Source organism: Eriocheir sinensis, chromosome 7 (genome assembly GCF_024679095.1).
Source record: "Eriocheir sinensis breed Jianghai 21 chromosome 7, ASM2467909v1, whole genome shotgun sequence".
NCBI classification, from domain to species: Eukaryota; Metazoa; Arthropoda; class Malacostraca; order Decapoda; family Varunidae; genus Eriocheir; species Eriocheir sinensis.
Genome location: NC_066515.1, coordinates 15,938,066 through 15,954,056, shown reverse-complemented (window position 1 = coordinate 15,954,056; position 15,991 = coordinate 15,938,066). Strand labels below are relative to the sequence as shown.

General features: G+C 41.7%; 1 protein-coding gene across 3 annotated transcripts in view; it reads left to right on the top strand.

Annotated features, from left to right (window-relative positions):
• Positions 1-14,294, top strand: part of LOC126993113 (putative inorganic phosphate cotransporter) — a 61,887-nt gene extending 47,593 nt beyond the window's left edge. For all 3 annotated transcript variants that reach the window (XM_050851969.1, XM_050851970.1, XM_050851977.1), the window contains 5 exons: positions 247-358; positions 4,550-4,699; positions 6,031-6,163; positions 11,508-11,749; positions 13,271-14,294. In XM_050851969.1, coding sequence (XP_050707926.1) covers positions 247-358; positions 4,550-4,699; positions 6,031-6,163; positions 11,508-11,749; positions 13,271-13,435 — 802 coding nt within the window. In that variant the 3' untranslated portion in view covers positions 13,436-14,294. The remainder of the gene's footprint in view (positions 1-246; positions 359-4,549; positions 4,700-6,030; positions 6,164-11,507; positions 11,750-13,270) is intronic.
• Positions 14,295-15,991: the final 1,697 nt, after the last annotated feature.

Sequence of the window (15,991 nt, the reverse complement as noted above, 5' to 3'; positions counted from 1 at the left end):
AAGAAAACACATTAGAGAGACGGAGAGAAAAAAATTGATTACACAAGAGTGAGAGAACGGAAGTGATAGCAAGAGAGAGAGAGAGAGAGAGAGAGAGAGAGAGAGAGAGAGAGAGAGAGAGAGAGAGAGAGAGAGAGAGAGAGAGAGAGAGAGAGAGAGAGAGAGAACAAAAACGTATACTTAAAACATCATGAATCTAACCTTTTCCTTCCTTCCTCCCTCCTCCTCCTCCTCCTCCTCAACCAGGTACATCTTGTGGCTCATCTTCGTGTATGACTCACCCGCCCTGCATCCGCGCATCTCCCGAGCTGAGAGGAAGTACATTGAAGAGTCCCTTGGCACCGTGCAGAAGACTGAGGTAAGGGGATCCGATCGTGTTAAAGGGGATTGAGTAGTTTTAAAAGGGATTGGGTTGTGTTAGAGGAGGATTGGGTAGGGTTAGTGGATTGGGTAGTGTTGGAGGAGGGTCAAGTATTATTATAAAGGGATTCGATCTTATTAAAAGGAATCGAATAGTTTTAAAAGGGATTGGGTGATGTTAGAGGAGGATTGGGTAGTGATATAGGGTTGGTTAGTGGTAGAAAAGGGTTAAGTATTATTAAAATGGAATTTGATCTTATTAAAAGGGATTGGGTAGTTTTAAAAGGGATTGGGATGTGTTAGAGGAGGATTAGGTAGTGATAGACTGTTGGATAGTGGTAGAAGAGGGTTAAGTATTAATAAAATGGAATTCGATCTTATTAAAAGGGATTGAGTAGTTTTAAAAGGGATAGAGTTGTGTTAGAGGAGGATTGGGTAGGGTTTGTGGATTGGGTTGTGTTAGAAGAGGGTCAAGTATTATTTGAAAGGGATTCGATATTATTAAAAGGGATTGGGTAGTTTTAAAAGGGATTGGGTTGTGTAAGAGGAGGATTGGGTAGTGATAGAGGGTTGGTTAATGATAGAAGAGGGTTAAGTATTATGAAAATGGAATTCGATCTTGTTAAAGGGGATTGAGTAGTTTTAAAAGGGATTGAGTTGTGTTAGAGGAGGATTGGGTAGGGTTAGAGGACTGGGTAGTGGTAGAGGAGGGTCAAGTATTATTATAAGGGGATTCGATATTATTAAAGGGGATTGAGTACTTTTAAAAGGGATTGGGATGTGTTAGAGGAGGATTAGGTAGTGATAGACTGTTGGATAGTGGTAGAAGAGGGTTAAGTATTATTAAAATGGAATTCGATCTTATTAAAAGGGATTGGGTAGTTTTAAAAGGGATTGGGATGTGTTAGAGGAGGATTAGGTAGTGTTAGAGGGTTGGTTAATGATAGAAGAGGGTTAAGTATTGTAATAAAGGGATTCGATATTATTAAAAGGGATTGAGTAGTTTTAAAAGGGATTGGGTTGTGTTAGAGGAGGATTGGGTAGTGATAGAGGGTTGCTAAGTGATAGAAGAGGGTTAAGTATTGTAATAAAGGGATTCGATATTATTAAAAGAGATTGGGTAGTTTTAAAAGGGATTGGGTGGTGGTAGAGGAGAATTGGGTAGTGTTTATGGATTGGGTGGTGGTAGAGGAGAATTGGGTAGTGTTAATGGATTGGGTGGTGGTAGAGGAGAATTGGGTAGTGTTAATGGATTGGGTGGTGGTAGAAGAGAATTGGGTAGTGTTAATGGATTGGGTGGTGGTAGAAGTTGGGTAGTGTTAATGGATTGGGTGGTGGTAGGAGAAGTGGGTAGTGTTAATGGATTGGGTGGTGGTAGGAGAGAATTGGGTAGTGTTAATGGATTGGGTGGTGGTAGGAGAGAATTGGGTAGTGTTAATGGATTGGGTGGTGGTAGAAGAGAATTGGGTAGTGTTAATGGATTGGGTGGTGGTAGGAGAGAATTGGGTAGTGTTAATGGATTGGGTGGTGGTAGAGGGGAATTGGGTAGTGTTAATGGATTGGGTGGTGGTAGAGGGGAATTGGGTAGTGTTAATGGATTGGGTGGTGGTAGAAGAGAATTGGGTAGTGTTAATGGATTGGGTGGTGGTAGAAGAGAATTGGGTAGTGTTAATGGATTGGGTGGTGGTAGGAGAGAATTGATTAGTATTAGAAAGGAATTAGACCGTATTAAAGGGTTTGGGTAGTGTTAGGGTAGGACTGGATCGTTTTAGAGAAGGATTATGTTCATCTCATTCTCTTTTACCCATTTCTCACTCACTCACCTCATCTTTACTCAGTTTATTTCATTCTTCCTCTCATTCATCTCTCTTCCTCATTCATTTCTCACTTACTCATCCATTTTTACTCCCGTTTTCCTTCCTTCCTTCTTTCTTTCCTTCCTTCTTTCTCTCCTTCCTTCCTTCCCTTCTTTCCCCTTCCCTCCTTCCTTCCTTCCTTCCTTCTCTCCTTCCCTCCTTTCTTTTTTCCTTCCCTCCTTCTTTCCTTCTTTCTTTCTTTCCTTTCTTCCTTCCTTCTCTCCTTCCCTCCTTTCTTTTATCCTTCCTTCCTTCCTTCTTTCTTTCCTTCCTTCCTTCCTTCCTTTTTCTCCTTCCCTCCTTTTTTTCCTTCCCTCCTTCCTTCTTTCTTTCTTTCTTTCCTTTCTTCCTTCCTTCTCTCCTTCCCTCCTTTCTTTTATCCTTCCTTCCTTCCTTCCTTCTTTATCTTTCCTTCTTTCTTTCCTTCCCTCCTTTCTTTTTTTCTTTCCCTCCTTCCTTCCTTCCCTTCTTTCCCCCTCCCTCCACCCCTTCATTCTCCATACTAACCTATATCTCCCTCACGAAACTCATATTTATTCACCTTTACCTCACAAACCCATACTTAATCTTTCTCACCCTCAAAACCTCACTCATTCACCCTTTCCACCTCTCACAAACTCATATCTAAAACCTCATTCATACTAACTTTTTTTCTGCCTCACAAACTCATATTTACTGTCTCTCTTCCGCAAAACTTCACTTATCCACCCTTTTCCACCTCTCACGCGAACTCACACAGCTCTTTTGGACAGAGTGGAGTCTAAGGCTCTTCGTCTCATAAGCTCTCCTCCTCTTACTGATAGTCTTCTACCTCTTAAAATCCGCCGCGATGTTGCCTCTCTTTCTATCTTCTATCGTTATTTTCATGCTGACTGCTCTTCTGAACTTGCTAACTGCATGCCTCCCCCCTCCCGCGGCCACGCTCCACACGGCTTTCTTCTCATGCTCATCCCTTTACTGTCCAAATCCCTTATGCAAGAGTTAACCAGCATCTTCACTCTTTCATCCCTCACGCTGGTAAACTCTGAAACAATCTTCCTTCATCTGTATTTCCTCCTGCCTACGACTTGAACTCTTTCAAGAGGAGGGTATCAGGACACCTCTCCTCTCGAAATGGACCCCTCTTTCGGCCACCTCCTTGGATTCTTTTTAGGAGCAGCGAGTAGCGGGCTTTTTTATTATTGTTTCCTTTTTTTGTGCTCCTGAGCTGTCTTCTTTGTTGTTAAAAAAAAGAACATCCACTCACTCAACTCCACCTCAAGAAACCCTCACATACCACCTTTCCTTCCTTCTCTCTCTCAGTCTCAAGTCCATATTATCAAACTAGGAAGCAAGGAAGCGTTGTCCATCTACATCAACAGGCTCTCGCAGAAGTTGTAAGGGTAGTTAAGTTAGTTATCAAGTCACTTACCATGTTACGCTTGTTTGGTATGATGCAAGAATTGAAGGTAGTATAGAATGGATCTCTCGTGGCCGCTTTCAAGGCTCTTATCGCCCTTACTACGTCGTTTTTCTTGCATTTCGGATATTTTTTCACCATATAAGACGCACGTTAGTTAGTTGGCGTGTTGCATTTGTCAGGTTGATGTAAAAATAGAAGTTGATATAAAATGCCAACCTTCTATTCTGGCTCCTTTCTAGGCTCATATCGCCCTTACTACGTTGTTTTTCTTGCACTTCGGATATTTTTTCACCGTATAAGACGCACGTTAGTTAGTTGGCGTGTTACGTTTGTCAGGTTGATGCAAAAATAGAAGTTGATATAGAATGCCAACCTAATTTTCTGGCCCCTTTCAAGGCTCATATCGCCCTTACTACGTTGTTTTTCTTGCACTTCGGATGTTTTTTCACCGTATAAGACGCACGTTAGTTAGTTGGCGTGTTACGTTTGTCAGGTTGATGCAAAAATAGAAGTTGATATAGAATGCCAACCTACTTTTCTGGCCCCTTTCAAGGCTCATATCGCCCTTACTACGTTGTTTTTCTTGCAATTCGGATATTTTTCACCATATAAGACGCACGTTAGTTAGTTGGCGTGTTGCGTTTGTCAGGTTGATACAAAAATAGAAGTTGATATAGAATGCCAACCTTCTATTCTGGCCCCTTTCAAAGCTCATATCGCTCTCACTAAGTTGTTTTCTGGTTTCAATTCGTGTTTACTTCGCTGTATAAGACGGTCGTGTGATAAAAAGCAAAATGAATTAAACTTCCGCGCTGTGAATGGGAAAAACACTCATGGCAACCCGACGTAGCTCCTCTGTGGCCTTGAAAAACGTTCGTAACAAGAGCCACAAACGTTTAGGAGTGTCAATCCCTCCCTCTCTCCCCCACAGAAACCGTCAGTGCCCTGGAAGAGTGTTGCCAAGTCCATGCCTGTGTGGGCCATCATCGTCGCCCACACGTGCAGCAACTGGGGCTGGTACATGCTGCTGGTGAAGCTGCCGACCTACATGCGATACATCCTCAAGTTTGACATCCAGTCGGTGAGTAAAGCGAGGGACGGGAAGGGAGGGAATGGGAGGGAAACAAGAGATGGGACGGAAAGACGCGAAGGAAGGGGATAGGAAGGAAAGGGAAGGGAAGGCGAGTGAATGGATTGGGAGGGACTGTGTGTGTGTGTGTGTGTGTGTGTGTGTGTGTGTGTAATTCACCACGGCCTGATCACGAGCTGGCCTCATCATCGCCAGCAAGTAGGGGAGACTGGGGCCTAGTTGTTACAATTCTAGCATTTTTGCTGCCCCATAAAAAAAATACACCGAAAATTAAAAAAAAAAAATTACTGGTGGAAGTTTATTATGTCTATTATTGTAAACATTAAACAGAAACAGTATCTTTTTTCATTCCGGAGAAATGACAAAATATGTAGTGTTAACTCTTTGTATGCAACTTGCCCCATACGCGGGGCGTGTTGTTACATACCATGCAGGGGTAAGTTGTTACAAATAAATGATGAATAAAGATTTTCTAGAAACACCACTCAGAAACTCAATTTAGGTAGTACAGTGAATCACTAACGAAAGCAACATAATTTCCGATCTAGTGATATTGGGAAAACTTATAAACAGAATAAAACTCGCTCAAGATTAATAATGATCTGTAACAAGTTCTGATCCTTCCTCCATGTTGTGTTGTCACGCCTTTTTTATTCAACATCAGAATCACAGAGGTGGCGTACATAACAGTCATCTCCATTTGTGCATTCCTCATGGGACCATTCTTTGCATTCCACGCCTGATAACAACTAGCCCTGACCCGACCTTTATACTTTCCGACGCAATTTACGTCATGCAATCAAATTCTCGAAAAACAAAGTCTACACCTAAATCAAATAACCAAGTAATGTTATGCTTTCTGCAAGGTGTATGAAAATTTTCTTTCAGAATAATTACTAAAGGGGTCCAAAATGGGTTTTCTTGCCCCAGTTTGCAGAGGCTTGTTCGAGGTGGTCTTCAAGCCGATGGTGACGCACGCGCGCACCGAGAAACTCGGCGCCACCTGTTGTTACACACTGAAAAAAATAAGAGTATCAGCCTACAACTGGATGCAACTAGCCCCGGTCTCCCCTACCCTCCTGGCTAGAGCAAGTCTCATTATAGTTGATCTCTGGGCACTGCCGGCGCCGGGACGTTCACACACCACACACACACAGTAACCGCTCCTTGTCAGCGGAAAATTCTCTGCTTGGGAGGGGCCCCGGGCTCGAACCTCCGCCTGCAGGCTAGAGCCTGTCAGGGCAGAGCTATTGTTGTGTGTGTGTGTGTGTGTGTGTGCCGTCCCCTTCCTCAGCCTTAACACCCTTCACTTCTCCCTTCAGAACGCCGCCCTGTCCGCTGTTCCGTTCCTGTGCATGTGGATCTTCACAATGATCCTCGCCAACATCCTCGACGCACTTCGAACCCGCAACATCATCACGACAACTTTCGCCAGGAAATTCGCCACCTTCCTCGGTAAGCGGCGACGTCGTGTACTGAAGAGGGGAGGAAAGAAAAGGGGAAAGAAAGGAAGTTAGACGTGGACTGGATTAAACATGGGAATTATATCTCTGTCTGTATTTTTATCTATCTCTATCTATCTCTCCTTTCTTATCTTTATCTATTCTAGGGAGAAAAGAAAGGAAGTTAGACCTTGACTAGATTAAAGAAACATGAGAATTATATATGCTTGTATTGAGGCGAAGGATTTTCCGGGCCCATCTCGGATTTTGTTCAAATCTGGTATAGGCTTATAGATCTCACCGAGGTGAGTTAAAACATATACGTATTAATTTTCTAGATCGCACCGTTCCTGTGCTATGACACAGTGTAATTTGACCCAGGAGGTCATTTTCGGGGTGTAATGCCGTTGGTCAGCAGTCAATATCTCGGCTACCAGACCACCTAGAGACTCCATTAAAGCACCATTTTAAAACTCTTGGAGACCTCTACACCTTAGCTTATATGACTTTTTCTGTGCAAGGTCAAATAACTTTTTTTATTGAAGTGTGACCTTTGACCTCACATAGCAAGAAATAGTATCTTCGATTTTTTTTCCAAGACTGTATTTTGTAGGCACATACTGTATAAATATTGAAGCTTATATATGTGCCTTCAAAATACAGAACCATATTGAATCACAGCATAAAACTTATGCACATTGAAGCTTATATATGTGCCTACAAAATACAGAACCATATTGAATCACAGCATGAAACTTATTGCACATTGAAGCTTATATATGTGCCTACAAAATACAGAACCATATTGAATCACAGCATGAAACTTATTGCACATTGAAGCTTATATATGTGCCTACAAAATACAGAACCATATTGAATCACAGCATGAAACTTATTGCACATTGAAGCTTATATATGCGCCTTCAAAATACAGAACCATATTGAATCACAGCATAAAACTTATTGCACATTGAAGCTTATAAAATATAAGCTTCAATGTGCAATAAGTTTTATGGTGTGATTCAATATGGGTAGGGCAGGGCACCCAGTTGAATACACCCCATCCACTCGTTTTTTTTATGAAAAGTGTGACTTAATTTTAGAATGTGTTTTGCCGGCATAAGCTTCAGTGTGCAACAAGTGTTAGATAAAAATATCTTTCTATATTTCTCCTTCCACATCCTTGTCCGTTCTCTTTAAATTATTTTCCCGTTTCTCTCTCTCCTTTCCTTCGTCAATTTCTCTTTTCCATTCTTTCCATTTCTATTTCCCATTCCCAGTTCCCATTCCATTTTCCATTCCCGTTTCTCATTTCCCACTCCCATTTCCCATTCCCATTCCCATTTTCCATTTAATTTCCCATTCCCATTTTCCATTTCCCATTCCCATTTCCCATTCCATTTCCCATCCCATCTTCCATTTAATTTCCCATCCCATTTCCCATTCCCATTTTCCATTTCCCACTTCCCATCCCATTTCCCATTCCCATTTCCCATTTCCATTTCCCACTCCATTTCCCATCCCATCTTCCATTTAATTTCCCATCCCATTTCCCATTCCCATTTTCCATTTCCCATTCCCAATTCCCATTCCATTTCCCATCCCATCTTCCATTTAATTTCCCATCCCATTTCCCATTCCCATTTTCCGTTTCCCACTTCCCATCCCATTTCCCATTCCCATTTCCCATTCCATTTCCCATCCCATCTTCCATTTAATTTCCCATCCCATTTCCCATTCCCATTTTCCATTTCCCATTTCCCATCCCATTTTCCATTTTCCATTTCCCATTCCATTTTCCCATTTTCCATTTTCCATTTCCCCATTTCCCATTTTCCATTCCCATTCAAATTCCCCATTTCCCATTTTCCATTCCCCATTTCCCATTTTCCATTCCATTTCCCATTCCCCAATTCCCATCAACCCGGACTCTAGAGGAAGCCGTCCAAGCGAATCAAGAACGAGTTCCGGGGGGCAGCATGAGCCAATGCAAGATGGCGCCACTATAAACACTCGCCTGCGCCAGAACGGGCTGGGCCGACCATCATGCCCCACCTGGAAGAAGCCTTGGGCCGACCATCAGGCCCCACCGGGAAGATGCCTACCGGCGCAATAGGCAACAACGTAAAAAAAAAAAAAAAGAAAAAAAAATCCCATTTCCCGTTCCGTTTCCCATTTCCCATTTTTCATTTCCAATTCTCATTTCCCATTCCCATTTCCCATTCTTTTCATTCCCATTTCTGACCCCATATACATTTTCTATTTCCTATTTCCCATTCCCATTTCCCATTTCATTTACCATTCCCATTTTCCATTCCCTATTTCCCATTCCCATTTCTCATTCCACTTCCATTTTCCATTATCTATTTCTCATTCCCATTTCCCATTCCCTATTTCCCATTCCCCATTTCCCATTCCCTATTTCCCATTTCCTATTTCCCATTCCCATTCCCTATTTCCCATTCCTCAATTCCCATTCTCGTATCTCATTCCACTTCTATTTCCCATTCCCCATTTCCCATTCCCATATCATTCCACTTACATTTCCCATTCTCCATTCCCTATTTCTCACTCCCCATTTCCCATTCCCCAATCCATGTCCATTTCCCATTCCCCATTTCCCATTCCCTATTTCCCATTTCCCATTTCCCATTCCTTATTTCCCATTCCCTATTTTCCATGTCCCATTCCATATTTCCCATTCCCCATTTCCCATTCCCATTTTTATTCCACTACCATTTCCCATTCCCCATTTCCCATTACCTACTTCCCATTCCCCATTTCCCATTCCCTATTTCCCTTTCCCCATTTCCCATTCCCTATTTCCCATTCCCCATTTCCCATTCCCTATTTCCCATTCCCATTTCTCATTCCACTTCCATTTCCCATTCCCCACTTCCCATTCCCCATTTCCCTTTCCTCATTTCCCATTTCCCATTTCCTATATCCCATTCCCTATTTCCCATTCCCCAATTCCCATTCCCCATTTTCCATTCCCTATTTCCCATTCCCATTTCTCATTCCACTTCCATTTCCCATTCCCCATTTCCTATTCCCTTTCTCATTGCACTTCCATTTCCCATTCCAATTTCTCATTCCACTTCCATTTCCCATTTCCCATTCCCCAATTCCCATTCCCATTTATAATTCCACTTCCATTTCCCATTCCCCAATTCCCATTCCCATTTATAATTCCACTTCCATTTCCCATTCCCCTATTCCCATTCCCATAGCTCATTCCACTTCCATTTCCCATTCCCAGAGCTGGGACTACCGATTGACATTTGGGATCGGTACTACCGGCGGTAGATTACTGCTACCGATACCGATCATTCGGTATTTTGAAGAAACTACCGAATACCGCTACCGATCGCATGATTGGCAGTCAATCGGTATCGGTAGATTGAAAAAGCGAGCGCGGGACTTTTTTGTTAAGACTTAAGAGAAGACGACCCCGGCAAAATGAAACGGACAAGTTTCAACACGTTCGAGCGCATCTATGGGAAGCAGTTAGCAGGAAATTCCAGGTATTACTTTGACGTCATCACGCTTAGCCAATCACCGGCCGTTCTGGGCGTTCTCAGCCAATCAGAGGCAGCCACGACCTAGCAGATTCTCGCTCCCGCCAAAAGTTTTGGCGGGAGCCCCACTCTTGTTTGGCCTGCCGACGCGAGCAGCCTACACCTACGCTCTAGCTCCTACGCTCTCGACAACGTGCTCAGCCTCATCGCCTAGTGTTTTAAGTGGCAGTGTTTTTAAGTCCACCCGCCGCGGCAGCAGCACTTAATCGTTTTGTGCTTTTAACTTTTCAAGTGATTTTCCTTTTTTAAACTGTATTTTACATTAAAAAAGTTTTGATCAAGTCAGTGAACTATTTAATCATATTGTTACGAACCAGAGGTTAGGATATGCTGTGTGTTGAGTGAGTGTTTTGTATGTGGCGCGGCGGGGCCCGTGTGTAGGAGTGTGTGAACCCTGTAAGAGGGACGCGGCAGAGTGAGGCTAGTCACGTAAGCCAGTGTCACGTGTGAGGCAGCGTGGGGGAGAGGTGAGGTGTGGAGGCAGCGTCTCCTTCCCCCTGTGGACTTGAGGACGTGTCCTGGGCAGAGGCCATGGGAGTGAGGCTCTGTTAGGTTAGGCTCCAAATTGATGACACAAACTTAATCAGTTTGATGTTTATTTTTTGAGGGAGAAATTCATTTATTAAATAAGTTATGTATTTTTGAACTTAAAAAAGGTATTAAAAGACTCTAATTTACTTCTATTCTTAAGTTAACCGAAATAAGAGAGAAATAACTTAAAAAGTGTGTTATGGGCCTTTAAAAGCATTTTTTTATTATATAATTATAGTTTTTTAATCTACCGATACCGAATCTATACCGATCGGTAGATTTCTGAAAAATCTACCGATCTACCGATACCGATTGGACGCGGCTCGCTACCGACTACCGATACCGGTGGTAGATTTTTTCTACAGAATCCCAGCTCTGCCCATTCCTCAATTACCGTTCTCATTTCTCATTCCACTTCCATTTCCCATTCCCCAATTCCCATTCAGATATCTCATTCCACTTCCATTTCCCATCTCCCATTCCCCAATTCCTGTTCTCATTTCTCATTCCACTTCCATTTCCCATTCCCCAATTCCTGTTCCAATTTCTCATTCCACATCCATTTCCCATTCCCCATTCCCCATTTCCCATTCCCCAATTCCTGTTCCAATTTCTCATTCCACTTCCATTTCCCATTCCCCAATTCCTGTTCTCATTTCTCATTCCATTTCCCATTCCCCATTTCCCATTCCCCAATTCCTGTTCCAGTTTCTCATTCCACATCCATTTCCCATTCCCCATTCCCCATTCCCCATTTCCAATTCCTGTTCCAATTTCTCATTCCACTTCCATTTCCCATTCCCCAATTCCCATTCCCATTTCCCATTCCCCATTTCCCGTTCTTTCCAATCTCAATTCCCGTCCCTCTCCTTTTCTTTTCCCTTTCCTTTCCAATCTTTCCATTCATCATCTCTCCTTTATCATCCTTATCTATTCTCTATACCTTATTTTCCCGTTTCTCTCTCTCTCTCTCTCTCTCTCTCTCTCTCTCTCTCTCTCAGTTTCCATACCTCCATCTATAAAAAAAATTTGTCTTCCTCTTCTTTCTTTCATTCTCATCACACGGCATCTCTTTCTTATAGTTCTCTTTTCCTTCTCTTCCTCCTTTCCTCCTCTATTCTTTATTTTGATTTTCATTTTCCTCAGTCACCCTCCTCTGCGTCATCTCTATCCATCTATGTATCTAAGTCTCCGCAAAACATCTATATAAACCTATGTAAATCTCTCACACACTTTCCCTCCCAGCTTCCGTGCCCCCATCCATATGCCTGATCGGCGTCACCTACGTCGGCTGCAACACTGACCTGGCCGTGGCACTCCTGACCCTCGGCACCATGTTCGTGGGGGGCATGTACTCCGGCTTCCTCTCCAACCACATCGACATTGCCCCGCCCTTCGCTGGCACCCTCATGGGCATCTCCAACACCTTCGCAACCCTTCCTGGCATCATTGTACCTTCCTTCGTCGGTTTCATGACCCATGGCAACGTAAGTGGACTGGTTAAGGTCAGGATGTGGGCTTGTATAGGTCATGTTGGGTTGATGAATGTCAATGGAGAGATGGAATTAGGGCCTTTATTAAGGTAGGATGGAGTACACTAACACCAGACTAAGAACAAGGTGGAGAGGCGGAATTAGAACCTTTACCGGGTAGAGAGGTGGAATTAGAACCTTTACTTGGGGAGGATGGAGTACACTAGCACCAGAGAGAGAGAACCAGGTGGAGAAGTGGAATTAGCGGCTTTATTGGGGTAGGATGACGTACTCTAACACCAGACAGACAGATAACCAAGTGGAGAGGTGGAATTAGAACCTTTACTGGGGCAGGATGGAGTACACTAACACCAGACAGAATCAGGTGAAGAGGTGGAATTAGAACCCTTACCAGGACAGGATTGAGTAAACAAACACCAGACAGAGAGAGAAGACCAGGTGGAGAGGTGGAATTAGAACCTTTACTGTAGCAGAATAGAGTACACTAACACCAGACAGAGGACCAGGTGGAGAGGTGGAGTTAGAACCTTTACTGTAGCAGAATAGAGTACACTAACACCAGACAGACAGAGAATCAAGTGGAGAGGTGGAATTAGAACCTTTACAGGGGTAGGATGGAGTACACTAACACCAGACAGAGGGCCAGGCGGAGAGGTGGAATTAGAACCTTTACTGTAGCAGAAGAGAGTACACTAACACCAAACACGCAGAATCAAGTGGAGAGGTGGAATTGGAGCCTTTACATGCAGGGGTTGGATGGAGTACATTAACACCAGGCAGAAAACCAGGTGGATAAGTGGAATTGGAACCTTTACTGGGGCAGGATGGAGTACACTAAAACACCAGGCAAAAAACCAGGTGATGAAGAAGTGGAATTAGAACCTTTACTTGGGCAGGATGGAGTACACTAAAACCAGACAGAAAACCAGGTGGAGAAGTGGAATTTGAACCTTTACCGAGACAGGATGGAGTACACTAACACCAGACAGAAAACCAGGTGGAGAAGTGGAATTAGAACCTTTACCGGGGCAGGATGGAGTACACTAACACCAGACGGAAAACCAGGTGGAGAAGTGGAATTAGAACCTTTACCAGGGCAGGAGTACACTAACACCAGATGGAAAACCAGGTGGAGAAGTGGAATTAGAACCTTTACCAGGGCAGGAGTACACTAACACCAGGCAAACAGAATCAAGTGAGAGGTGGAATTAGAACCTTTACCAGAGCAGGATGGAGTACACTAACACCAGATGGAGAGGTGAAATTAGAACCTTTATCAGGACAGGATGGAGTACATTAACACCAGACATAGGGAACCACATTTGAAAAGGCTAACTAAACTAATAAAACAACTAATGATAATGAAGATAGACAAAGACCCACTTGAAAATATAAACAACTAAACCCAGAAACAGCAAAAAACATAGACATTTAAACCTGAAAACCACATCACACGCACACTCATCCATTCTCTAACCCTCTAACCATTTCTCCCTCTTCTTCCCCATCTTCTAGCAAACCGTGGAAGCCTGGCGCGTCATCTTCTTCATCACCTTCGGCATCTTCGCTTTCGAGGCCATCTTCTACACTATCTTCGGCTCGGGAGACCTTCAAGAGTGGGCCAAGCCGAAGCCTCAAGGACAGGAGCCAGAGCAGCAGAAACTTAACGATATCTCCTAAGTGTGCCCCGACTTTGTATTTGTGAAGGGACGTGGAGGACTGGCGGGCTGGGACGGTGGACGGAAGGGAAGCGGAGAATAGAAGAAGAGGAAGGGAGGAAATAAATGTGTGGATAGGAGAGAAAAGAGAAGGGAAGGAAGGGAAGCGGAGAATAGAAGAAGAGGAAGGGAGGAAATAAATGTTTGGATAGATAGGAGAGAAAAGAAAAGGAGAGAAGGGAAGGAAGGGAAGAAAAAGGACACAGTGGATGGAAATGAAAAAGAGAAAGAAAGAGAAGTAAAGAAGAGGAAGGAAAATAAAGATGATGGATGGAAAAGCGGAAGAGAAAGAAAGTGGTGCATGGAAAAGAAGAGAAAGGCAGATAATTAGAAAAAATGGATGAGAGGAAGGAAACAAGATTGAAAAGAAGAAAGTGGGAAAGAATGGATGAAGGAGAAAATTGAAGAGGAAAATAAAGAACAGAGGAGGAAAGGAAGAAAAGGAGAAGAGAAAAATGAGAATGGGAGGCAGTGTGATGAGAAAGAAAGAAAGAAAGAAAGGAAGAAAATATAGAAAAAAATAATTATGTAAAGAAAAAGGAAAAAAAAGAAAACACAAATAATAAGAACTTCAAAACCCAGAAAAGAAAACAAAAACAAAACATAGAAAAACACCAGATAGATAGACAGATATATATTTTTTTCTATTCCTGACAAATTCTCACCAAAAAAAACAAAAAAATAATGATAACAATACAGCTACTTCACTACGCCATATAACACTGTGCCATAGACGAAACAACAGAACTATAGGTGCCAGAACACTCATGATATGCCACTGCGATTATTGTCACCATTACTATTATTATTATTATTGCTAATGGTTGTTTTTGAGCCCCAGACAGGTAGACAGAAGGTTGATTACAGAGAAAATACTGAAGATAACTGAGGGAAACTTGTTGATGTTACGAATTGATTGGAAGGTAAAAATGAAGGTAAATCAAGCAGAGAAAATACTATAGACAATTAAAGAGGAAGGTTGTCGATGTTAATAATTGAATGAAAGGTTAAAAGAAGGATATTTAAGGAGATAAATTACTTTAGATAATTGAAAAGGAAGGTTGTCGCTGTTACGAATTGAATGAAAGTTAAATAAGAAAGTTAATTACATAGAGAAAATAGAGTTAACTGATGAAAGGTTGCTAAGTTACTAATTGACTGACAGGTAAAAAGAAGGATAATTAATTAGAGAAATGACTATAGATAATTACGAAGAAAGGTCATTAAGAGTACTAATAATTATTGACATACATAATGAGGAGGTAAATTAAGAAAAAAAATTACTATAGTTAACTGATGAAAGGTTGTTAATGATACAGGTAATAATAAGGTTAATGAAAGAGAGGAAATTACTATAGTTGATAAAAATGAAAGGATATTAAAATCACTAATTGTACAAGAGGTAATGAGAAAAGTAATGAAGGTAAAAAAATACTCAAGGTAATTTAATGAAAGGTTTAATTATAGTTACCAATTGAAGGAGTACAGGTGTGAGGAAGGTTGATAAGGTGCTGTTTCACATACTAATGAGTGATGTGATACCTGTGTGTGTGTGTGTGTGTGTGTGTGTGTGTGTGTGTGTGTAACAGAATAGTCAGAGGGCAGCAAAGGTGATTAGCATAAGAGAAAAACACTTCATTAGAAAACAGGAAACGAAAAACCAAAAGAGGACAAGAAAGAAGAAAAAGGAAAAGAGAAAAGCACAAAAAAAAGACTTGGCAAAAATATTAATCGTAAGAGAAAATATTAGAAAAGAGAAAAAATGATGAAGATGAAAAAAAATACGACTCAGAGCAAAAATATTAATCGTAAGACAAAAAAAATATGAGACAAGAGAAATAAAAGAAAAAGAAAATAGACCGACAAGGAAGCAGAAATATTTATCGCAAGAAGGAAACAGAAAAAAAAGAAAACAATAAAAAACTAGAAAAGCAGAATTGTTTAACGTAAGAATTAAACATTTTACATGGAAACAGAAAAAGGAAAACAAGAAAAAATATATATAATGTGAATATGGAAAAAGAGGGCAACAAATGACATGAAAGAGAAAGACAAGCATCCAATCACTTTTACCTCTCCAAATAACGGGTCGGCTTGTAGCAAAAAAAATAAAAAAATAAAAAAATGATAGAGCCAACAGTGTGAATATGCATAAAGAAAATGATCGCAAAAAGAGAACAATAAATAACATGAAAGAGAAAGTTAGACAAGCACCCAATCACTTATACCTCTCCAAATAACGGGTCGGCTTGTAGCAAAAAAAAAAAAATGATTGATTGATTGATTGTTTATTGTTGCAGGTAAACAACAAGGGAGAAGGGAGGAACATGCCATCCCAACCCCCAGGCAGGACAGAGTGTAAAAATGAAAGAGCCTACAATGTGAATATGCATAAAGAAAATGATCCCAAAAAGAATGAATAAATGAATGGAAAAGAAGACGAGAAAGGAAAGGAAGAGAAATAAAGTGGTGGCTGGAAAATAAGAGAAAGGAAGAGAAGGAAGAGAAGGGCAGATAA